This window comes from Schistocerca serialis, chromosome 6 (assembly GCF_023864345.2).
Source record: "Schistocerca serialis cubense isolate TAMUIC-IGC-003099 chromosome 6, iqSchSeri2.2, whole genome shotgun sequence".
NCBI lineage: Eukaryota > Metazoa > Arthropoda > Insecta > Orthoptera > Acrididae > Schistocerca > Schistocerca serialis.
In genome coordinates, this window is record NC_064643.1 from 423,430,033 (window position 1) to 423,441,179 (window position 11,147).

General features: G+C 41.6%; 1 protein-coding gene across 1 annotated transcript; it reads left to right on the forward strand.

Annotated features, from left to right (window-relative positions):
• Positions 1 to 466: 466 nt before the first annotated feature.
• On the forward strand, positions 467 to 9,526 carry LOC126484451 (putative beta-carotene-binding protein). The gene is made up of 6 exons (XM_050107972.1): positions 467 to 594; positions 2,008 to 2,106; positions 3,632 to 3,782; positions 4,996 to 5,132; positions 5,944 to 6,096; positions 8,026 to 9,526. Exons 1-6 carry the CDS (start codon positions 528 to 530, stop codon positions 8,211 to 8,213), a joined length of 795 nt encoding a protein of 264 aa, XP_049963929.1. The 5' UTR covers positions 467 to 527; the 3' UTR covers positions 8,214 to 9,526.
• The last annotated feature ends 1,621 nt before the right edge of the window (positions 9,527 to 11,147 follow it).

An 11,147-nucleotide genomic window follows, 5' to 3' on the forward strand; every position in this document is an offset into this window, starting at 1 on the left:
GTATACTCGTTTAGAGCATTAGATAGACGACGAATGTAACGTCGTGTTGCTTATTCAAACACACTCGTTGAGGCAAAGATGTGGTTTGTCGATTGTGTAACGACGAAGAATACAACTCAAAATCGAAAAGGAGGAACTCTGCAGGAAATATCACCAGTTTTCCCGATAAAACCGATCAAATTTGTCACGTGTGGTCTGGTAAGTGAAAAATATAACCGGAGCGGTTACTTAAAGAAATTCGTGAAACATTACAATAAGCAGGCTGTACATACGGCCATGGCGTCAGCTTCCAATACGAGTGTGATTAAGTTGGAAAAAATTTTCAATGACGACCTAGAGGTTTACTGCAGTTACGTAAGTGTGCACGAGTGCCCCAGCGGCTACAGGGTTGTTGCGGCCGGAGTGGGGAGGCTTGGCGGCCGCGCGGCGCAGCAGGGCCTGGCGCAGCGCTCGCGTGCCGGACATATAAAAGGGCGGCCGGACATGGCGCCGGCACTCGAAGCCGCAACGTCCAGCAAAGCCCAGACATGTGCTGCCGTATCGCCGTCGCCTCCTCTCTGCTGCTCGTTGCTGGCCTGGCCGTCGCCGAGATAGGTAAGTCTGCCGCCAGTACTTCAAATCGGCGCCATCGCAAACGCTCCAGCGGTTTCCCAAACTTGAAGCAAGTTTCACTTTCGTAACGTGCTCTCGTTGCTGTTGATTCCATTTTTCTGCACGTAATTTCGACGGCCGATGCAGTCGTCTGCTTAACGTGCTGCGAGTTGCATTTTCTCTGCCTTTACTCTAACCAGACTTTGTGTTCAAGTTCTATTGCGAATTTAAAATTCATAGTGACTCAGTCATTGGGGCCGCAACACGGGCGTCTGTGTATCGATAGATACACGTTGGCTTGAGCTAGGTAGATTCTAGTGAGTTTGCTTCAAAGCTTTCAACTCATTTCGATTCTTCTGCTAAGTTTGGCGTTCTATGTTAAGAAAGCCCCTTGGCAGTCTTTTCCCATTTCTATGGACAAAGCCCTCACTTACCATAAATTGTTTTACTGAAGCAGTAGAAGTTCTTATACTTTTTGATTTTATGAACTGATTCAAAAAATATTTGCTTCCTCCAATCGCTCTGTTGCTTGCAAAGTATGCTCAGATGAGTATTTGTTTCACGTGTTACCACTCACAAATATTTCAATAATATTCTTACTGTTCCTGTACTGCAGCTGTAATTGCGTCACTATCCCTATTTAAATAAAAATAGTTTTTATGCTAGTAGAGTGTTGCTTTTGCTGAAGACTCAGTATAATATTTTCCAGAAATGTTATGTGTAACGCGACGCATTGTACATCACATTAGGGCAGTTATATGGATAGTCAAGGAGAATTGTTTACAAATCTTGATAAGTAATGGGAGATATAAACATTTCAGAATAGATCTAGAGATCTTGTCAAAGCTGTACCTTTGGTCTGGAATGATCTACCATACTTGTTCCAGTTATATTCTGACATCAAAGTTATTTTTTTTGTTCCTTCTCTGGATCTTACCACACAACGATCGAAACTGAAATGTAGTTTCTTGCTTATCACGAAGATAGCACAGGCAACAGTCAAAATATATCAGAAAATTACGCCACTTATTGCAGCGGGACGCCTTTGATGATTATATAGTACATTTTTTTAAAAAAGAGGAAGAAAAGAAAAATAAGTTGCAGCTTATCCGTATAACAACACTACAGCGTTTGTTTACTCGATTCTCCAGCTGATGTTCCGTGTGCAATTTTAATCATAACTGCTAAAAGTAAAACCGGAACGCTTCATTTTTTCATGCCACTTTTGGACGTTTTAAGTTCGGTTATTCCGTTCGAGTAGTGTATCACGACTCATTTTCAACTGTGTCATGTAAAGTATGTTGCTCCCTTAGTCCTAGGGAGACAGAACACCGTGAGCGCAGCTGACAGGTTGTCATGACTGCCAGAAAATTTATCGGAACGGCATATTGTGTATGAACTATTCTTGCCTTTCAGCGACACCTCTCGGCGTCAAGACATGTGCTGACGACCAGCCTAACGTCGTCGAATGTCGGCGGAAGGCTCTACAGGACGCAGTGCCACATCTGGCTACTGGTGAGTACTGGGAAGTACGTCTGTTAACATTAAGGTCTACTCCGCGTGTAACAGAAACAAGCCCATCTTTTGAACGGAGACGAGTACAATAGTTTCACTACTGGGAACTATGAGAAACTTCTTTGATGTTTAAGTTAAATAATAGTGCTCAGTAGCTCACTTGCGCCATTCTTGGAACACGAAGTTGTATCTTGACGTTATTTGTACTTTGCAGGGCATCACAGACTGAATGCTCTTTAGCAGTTCTGATGTACTATCTCCGTCTGATATCTCAACATTACATGAACCCATGAATGTTATATCAGCTACATCATGACTTGATAAGTAATAATAATAAAGGAATGCAGAATGCCTATAATTAACTATAATTTGCCAAGCTATAACGCCTCTTACAGCTTCTTGCACTTGTTATAATTTGGTGAGAAGCACTTCTGGACACAGTGAGCTTACGCAGTTAACTCAGATTACAACCGGTGAAAAAATTAGAATTGTTATAATGTTCATACAGACAATTCAACGCAGATAAATCACATAGAGGTAAAATACATATAACATTTGACTCTATGTTAAGAAAGTGAATTCTGATGAAGCCTTTATAATATGACAGAGGGCAGCATGTATCTTAGTGGGGGGAGGAGAGAAGGGGATTGTGGGACGGGTCAGCTATTTACATCAACCGGAGACATCTTCACAGGAAAGGAAAGCAGAGCTCCGCTGCTCTGGTCGAAGACGGGCCTATCAGGGCCGGACGGCCACCGTGTCAATCTCTGGCGGTATGAAGGTGTCTGGGGTAAGCACACCGCTTTCCCGGCCGTTGTCGGCTTTACAGACCTTGAAGCCGCTGCTTCTCATTCTCGTTGGCATCACGAGACTTAGTGACCCCGTTCCAGTCCTTCCGCCAACGCACAATCTCTGGCAGAAACGAGAATTGAACCCACGTCCTGTGTGGCAATTTTTTGTTCTGGAATTTTTTGTTGATGACAGTATGTTTACGTTTACAAACTCATCGAAGTTTAAACTGTTCTGTTTTATAAAGAAATGTTTGCCGCTACCCATCATAGTTATTATCAGATACCTTTAATTCTTATATAAACATTAAAGCTTTTGAAGTAAAATAACTGTATACAGTTTCGAAGTGAGACGCTTAAAAGAAAAGAACCAAGAGAATACGAAGGTGCTCAAAACGGCAACACTGCTCTCAGATGCTACTTGCTTTAGAAATTTGTGTTATGAACCTGAGTAGCCCCGCAAGTTTTAAACTGGCTTAAATCGGTCGAACAATGAAGAAACGATTAATGTATTTGTCTCCTAAAGCATTACATAGGAACCATTTTGTAAATGCCTTTCGATCTTCTTACCTACTCTAAGACCCCATTCATGAACTCTTAAGTAAAGGTAGAGCGTATACACTCCACGCAAAACAAGTTTATGTCGAAGGATAGCAAGCATAAGCAGGTAACCTTCGTAACGTGAGTTTCAGTGTGAGATGAGCTGTCGCGTGTGAACGACTGACATCTGTCCGCAGGCATTCCGCAGATGGGTGCCGCTCCCATCGACCCCATGGACGAGCTGCCACCGCTGACGTGGCAGACCAACTCCAGAGGGCTGGCTCTCAAGTTCCGCCTCGACAACGCCCGTTTCACTGGCCTGGGCCGCTCCGTCGTCGACAACCTGCAGTAAGTTTCGTTTTCTCCTCATCGTGTCGGCAGGTAACTGCTGTACCGCTGTTCCGTGAAACATGGATCACCACATGCGCCACGGTGTGGACTGCTGGCGTTAACTCAGCTGGGTAGGTCGACTGAAATTGTCTCGGTCTCCTCTACAGTCACGCGCACACCGGCAGACAACAAGATGCTTGGTTGACTCCAGAAACGCGTGGCGGTTCTCATTTATTCCTTTTAGTCTCTGCGTTTTGCCCTTCAGCCGCGCTCACTTCTTTAGGAATTAGGTTTTTTCCAAAGTATTAATTCTCCTGAACGGAGGCCAGCGATATAGATACCCTTGTTAACTACCACCTCCCCTCCCCCTCCCCCCAATCCCATTATATCCATTGCTTGCGACTGTCAGGTTATTCGCTGTTTTAAACCTAGTAAGAGGTGCAGCCAAAATTGTTACTTACACATTTACATGGTAAAATACGTGGTCGGCTCTTTCTCTCTCATTTACACGAATTTAATTACTTGGCCACTCCTTCTTTCATAGTATGTATGGGTACTAGCTTGGAGTTAATGTCTTGTTGACAACAGACATTTTACACGAATATAAGAAGTGCAGGATTGCATGCTGACAGTGTTCTGCAGTGCCTCGGAAAAAAGGTGTACCTTTTCAAAACCTCCCTAATCTAATATACTGTGTATGTGATTGTTGGAAGAAATTCGTCTGCGTGTCAAAGTAGACGAAACACCGTGTGTTATAGGACCAGACCAATCAGGTATTAACGTGTTTTGTCAAACAATATGATTTCCAAGTCACTGGATATCATTTTCCTAAGACGTTGTTCACTAAATAAAAGGTATTGATTAGGTTGATTTTATAAGCTTTCAGTATGTGAGGATGACAGAATATCTGAAAATAATAGATCGACTAATTCCGTGTGAAGCTTTTTATGATGATCCCTCTATGACCTCTAATTTCTGACTCTAAATTTACATCCATTAGTTAGAGCATTTCACGCCTCAAGATTGTGCCTCACGTCGCAAACATCGATAACGCAACTTATCTTGTTCAGCCAGTATCACATTTAGGTAGTACTCGGAACTTGCTGCGCTGTCTGTCGTCTGTCTGTATCTCACTACCTACCCACCGATCTATTTATCTCTCGCTCGGATCCCGAGCTCTGTTATCCATCTGTATTTTGCGTCATTTAATTCGGCGGCATTGTGTTTCCAGGGTGGATAACGTCAACAACCGCATCCACGTCGTTACCCACATTGACGGCGTCAACGCGTTAGAGGGCGCCTACGCCATGTCCGGAAAAGTCCTCGGCGTCCCTCTGGACGGCAGTGGTTCCTTCAAGGTTTCTATGCGTAAGTATAAATAACCACATAAACCAATAACAAAAGACGGATCAAATTACTGTGGGTTATATATTCTAAATACGTAAGGAAAAAATAAAATAACAAATATTCTAAATCCATTACTATTTTCATATGCCGATATCATGTCAGCCTAAGGCATAAGCTGGGATAGAGTAAAGGTGAAATTATCCGCGTGTATCAGTGTGTCTTATGGTATTAACGAATGTCATATCTTCAAATAAATATCAGTAAGTTATAACATTTTCGCGAATAAAAGTAAGCGGAAATTAGCGTAGACCATTCTTTCAACAGCAACGCATATCACTGACACACAACTTTCAGACGGTGTGTAACATTTAGCTGAAATATTTGACAATTAAGATCAAATGTTGCTTCACATATCAACTTTATCAGTGAAAACATTAACACGTGGTAGCCAGTATTAACAATCCTGAGAATGTTCTGAATGCTAGTGTGAAAATTAAGCCAAACGTAACAGAATACGTAGTGAAAGGAACAAACATATTAACCAAGTAGCTTTGTAAGGAGAACAAAATGTATAGTGATGGCTGAGGGTCTTTAAAATTTGAAGGACCAATGACTAATTGGTAGATGATGTAGGAATATTGCCTTTTTCGTCTGAGAAGTGTGGTGTGCGATTCAGTTGTGGACAGAGTTTAAAAAACAAGTGGGCCGACTGTATTGGCTATCAAGTTTATAGTAAGGATATTAGAATTACTATTTCGGCTTACTGTGTTGATGTATTTAGAACGAATCATCCTAACTGGATACTAACAGAGCCCTGGTCGTCACATTTCAGGCGGAGGCAACGCGGACGTGACGTACGCTGGACACCTTGAGACTGCTGACGGGGATCAGTCATACCTCAAGGTGGACTCTGTCAGCGTCAAGCTCGACTTGGGCCAAAGCCAGTATGAACTCACTGGCCTCTTCGGGAACTACAAGCCTCTAGGTAGGTCATTAGCGGAAAACTTGCACACATTGTTTTATTGAATACTTTGCCTTGCTATCATCATCATCATCATCATCGTTATCGAGAATTTGACGTCAGATGCTGTACAAAGACCCCACCATAGTTCTGCAAGCGTTAAGCCCTTCATTTCTATTTATCCTATCTATTTATATGCACGTTGTGTAATCTCATCTACACACTTTACATTGTCAAGGTACCGATCTTTCCTTATTTCCTGGATTACAGCAAACGAATTACTTGATCTAATCATTATCTGTTCCACAGGAAGTATGTCCCGTCCACGTCCGTTTCAATTTCATTTCATTTCATTGAGTCTTGTCTCCCACGTGTCACCTCATACATCTGTTGTATTCCTGTCGATCATGCAGATCTCTTACTCGCTTGACAGCTCTGTTTTAGAATGTGGTCTAAACCTTAAATTGATCATAACAACACCCAACCATTTACCATAACGAGCATTACTAAGATGAGGGGGATACTTCATGCCCATCCTCTCCAAAAGAAAAAGAAATTTTAAAAAAAGTTGTAAACTGCCGTTGAATTGGTTACAAATAGGTGACCGAGAGCAATCGAAACCCAATTTCGTGTTTGGTTGCCCTGCTCCATCTACTTGTACAACCACCTTGTGTGCATCTGAGGCCAGTATATATAAAAGTAATACAGCGCATCACAAGCATTCATTGCAATCTTCAACGCATGCGAATAGATATGAAAAGTGGACCGTGCGCGTTGCTGGAAAATTGTGTGCTCGTAAATCAGTAAAAAGTCACATATGTACAGCGAGCGTCTCAGCTTGAACCAAAGATATCGTCCAAAGAAATAACAATCGAAATTTACGATCTCCATTTCTCAAAATTTTTTTACACCTCTGGCATAAATGCTTAAACAGCTCTGAAATACGCTGACGCAGTTGGACTATCCGTTAGCCCTACGTAAACCAAGACTAAAATGAAATACGGTATGTAAAAGCTGGTTGGGAAACCCCACGGTGTGGATTCAGTTGCCTGCCGGAAAATGTCTTCCTCGCCCTCGCACATTGGTCCCTTTCCTTACGGATGTGTGAAAGCTGTAGAATGTGTATTCGTGAAGGTATGTGAGTGTAATGGATGACTGTATAGCTTACTGTTACGTTCGTGTTTTATGATGACGATGATGATGGCGCGGAGGAGGAGGAAACTGAGGGGGAAGCCCAGTGGCGACACACAGCCTCCTCCTCTCGAATAGCACTAAGGGGCCGCCGCGTTTAACGTCCACATCTGATGGACAAAGCACCGTCAACAGTATCATATGCCCTCACTTCATTAGAAATTGCGGAGAGGTTTGGAAAAAAATCCAGGACACTGACGGAAAGGCTGGTGATCAGGAACTTTAGGCCACCATCTCTCGTCCCCTCGCCGACCAAATACATGACACTGAAAATTTCATCCACCATCAGGACTAGAAACAGGTTAAATCCGAATCGAGTGCCACCGCACAGGTGTGCTTCAGCGATCTGGGCTACGACAGCAGGTTCTACCAAGCTAATGTGAGAAGACAGTAGTAAAAAATGGATGTCACCGTGAAGTCAGTTAATCCAGTGGAATGAATGCTTCACATCTGCGGTGAGACTTGTATTCATGATGTCAACAAACTTAGATTTTCCAGTGTCCACAAGTCACTTCAGAGGAATTCTGAGATTGTTCCTTTCAATAAGTAACGGATACTTACCTACCCCATTCTTCTACGCCTCTGACCAAGGCGCGTCAGTGATAAGTTACATTACAATCTTATTTTGTTTGCTTCTCCCCCATATATGTATGCGCTGAAAACTCATTAAACTACGGTATCATTACAGTTTTCAAACCAAACTTCCTCATTTTCAGTTTCTGCCAGAAGATCAATTTCAGACTGTCATTTCTCTGTTTGCAGTGAACGCCGGAAATATGTTCATAAACAGCGTCGCCACGAAGGTTGTCCAACCCGAACTCCTGCCGACGCTGGAGAAATGGTTGGCCGAAGTATACCGCCAGCGTGCACAAGCCGTCTTCAGTACTGTACCCTACGACCAGCTCTTCCCTAAGAGGTCCGTTTACAGCGATTCCTTCAGCGCGGTCTAACCACAACATGCCTGATGTTTCAATTATTACAAAACTTCCTATTTATTTCATGGAATCTATATTTCCATCACTAATGAAACGAGGCGGCCTGTATGTCCGCAGTTGTTTGAATGCATAAAACAGGCTATTTGTTTGAAATTGCTACTATCAGCGCACGTGAGATCCGTATCTACCCGAAGACTGCAGTTGCACCAATGCACACATTTCATTCGTTCCTAAGGCTCGCGCTACTTATGTTAAAGTACTAACGTAGACATTTCTCTCCCTGTAAGATAATCTAGTTAGTAATTAGTTACACACACCAGGACATATCGGTCAAATACAAATTAAAGTGCTGAACGAGGTAGAGCAATATTCAAGACATTAAACTCTCTATGGTGTTCAAACTATCGTCTGTCCATCCAAATTTGGTTTTTCTGTAGTTTTACTAAATCATTTAAAGTACATACTGGGAGGGATTCATCGACGAGGCCACAGACAAGTTCTTCCTCACCCTTCTCAATATCAGCAACTAATCTCTGTAACTACATTTCTGTGCACTGGCCACAATAAACAATAAGCCTAAGGCGGGCATTGTATAACAAACCAATATCAGTTATGCTTTCGTTGAATTCGGCCCAGAAACTTTAATGGGTATGGCGCTTGTATAGACATTCCACACAATCGATGAAGGTGTCTGCTTTTTTGGTGCTTCACTGTGTTTAGCTCCATCGAATTAGGTGTTTTTCATGCTGTTTTACATAAGAGCAGAATCTATAGATATGAAAGTTTATAACAAATCTCTCATGTTGGGTACAAGGTGGTCAGTATTGATCAAAGCGCTCTAGTGTTTCAAATGGTAAATTACGAACAGTGACAGAAAATGTTTCAATTTTCGGAAATCTTAGTTTCTGTCGTTTTACGTCCACAGGATTTAATTTTCTCGAGCTGTCAGTAATTATATCAAACTTTGTGCAGTCTCTTTATAGCCGACAAAGAACCAATGTATTACTACCTTGTCTTCGAGTACATACTGGAATCAAAGGCGCTGATGATTTACAGAGTGCAAATTTCTTTTACGAACACAGAGAACACTCTCGAAGCACGTTCTTACTTCAAAGTAAGGACGGCAGTATTTTGAATATATACGTACTACCAATTAACAGTATATTTGTATTGAAAAAGACATTCTGGGTAGGACCAGTTTGTCGAAGAATCAGTAACGACTGTTATATTAATTCTAGCGTTAAATAATGATATAACTGTGTGTATGTTTTGAAATATTTTAATTTTGTGAAATAATCTGTCATAAGTAATAAAAAGATCTGAGACTATTTTGATTTCTGTCTTGTCAGTCAGTTGTTTCCCAATAATGGAAATTACAGTGTTTATTTCCAAGAGTCGCTATCTATTAGGATGTCATGTAATACATAAAAAAAGATGAATACCACTTCATATGGTTTGCTTAACTTGCCCGAGGTCACACTCGGGTAATGCAGGGACGAACCAACGTGTAGGTAATCTCAACTGTCCAAATCATAAACATGTTCATATGTTGCTCTCCAGCATCAAATGATTTGAATGGTACGAAATTATTTTTATTAATTCCATAACCTCGTATGACACCATAACGATGCATATAACAGGTAACAGTTATTAGCTGTGGTGGTTTTGTTAGCTTTGTCACTTAAACTAATGAAATATTAGTGTGCTTACATCTGATGAGAGAACACAGACGGTTCCATATCAAGACGTTATCAAATCTATGGTTTGATAAGTTTGTCAGCTCGGACTTTTATGCATCGTACATCATGTGTTTCTCGAAGGCGGATTGAGAGATTTACTTTTCTTCCAGTGTCGAATATGCGCAAAACCTTCCCTATCTAGTATTTAGCAGCTTTCGCACTTTGCTTGGTGCACTAGCCGACAACAACGAGGCCGAGGTGGTGGAGTACATTAAACTAGAAACTTTCACTATTCGCAAGGGCGGTAAAGCTCAGACTAGTTTTACGCCCGCTGCTGGAGATGTATGTCAAGTGCTCTATACAGGCATCGTAATTACGCAAATCATTTCAGGAGCTTCAGAAGAATACACGCTACCCTATAATACCTTCGTGAAGTATGTACATTGGAAATATTACTGCTCTAATGTATTGGGATGTGTATAATTAGTTATGAGCAAATTGGTACAATCGTATTCAAGATGAATATGGTTTCAATCACCACTTTGTCGCCTTTATTATTATTGTTTTTGTAACTTTACTTAGTTATTTTCGCGCTAGCCCAGGTGATTTCGTAGATAGGACTTCGTTACTTCTTTCAGTCGCCCTTCTCATCCTGAGGCAGTACGCCATCTCTAATAAGCTCGATATCGATGAAGTCGCAAACCATAACATTTTATGTTCCCTTACCAGTAATACATACCATTGAGAAAATTGGGAAGGGGCTACATTGAACAGATAGATTAAAACAGTGTGTCGGACAGGGACTCTATAGCAAAGTTTTGTCGTGGGAAACGTTCTTGATTCTTGTGAGCAGATATCACATCATGGCTGAGATAGCAATGCCTCTCACCTTCAGATCTGGACCAGGTTCCCAGATTTCTTTGCTGGTATCAAACGGTCGCTGCTTGAAACATGTACGTTTGAAATATGATAGAAATTTCGTAACTGATAGTAGCCCGAAACACAACTGTTAGAATGGGAATCGCACGTGAACGTGTATTTTATGCCGTCGCTTATGAACTTTGCCCTATACTGAACTTTTCTGACTACGAGAATGTGAATTTAATGTTGACGCGAGAATGTGAACTGTCAATAACTTTAAAAGAAACAATCACTGTATGAATTTACGCAACACAAAAACTGAATCTGTTGCCACTATTCATTTGAAATTAACTCTGGTAATACAACAAAACTTGTTCAGTTTGAAAGTATAATGGTCCCTACGCTTAGT

What these genes read in the sequence shown, in the direction of transcription:
- LOC126484451 (XM_050107972.1), top strand. Translation starts at nt 528, where the DNA reads ATGTGCTGCCGTATCGCCGTCGCCTCCTCTCTGCTGCTCGTTGCTGGC. An exon ending in AGTGCCACATCTGGCTACTG is followed by an intron (nt 2,107 to 3,631) that starts GTGAGTACTGGG and finishes ATCTGTCCGCAG; the next exon opens with GCATTCCGCAGATGGGTGCC. An exon ending in TCCGTCGTCGACAACCTGCA is followed by an intron (nt 3,783 to 4,995) that starts GTAAGTTTCGTT and finishes TTGTGTTTCCAG; the next exon opens with GGTGGATAACGTCAACAACC.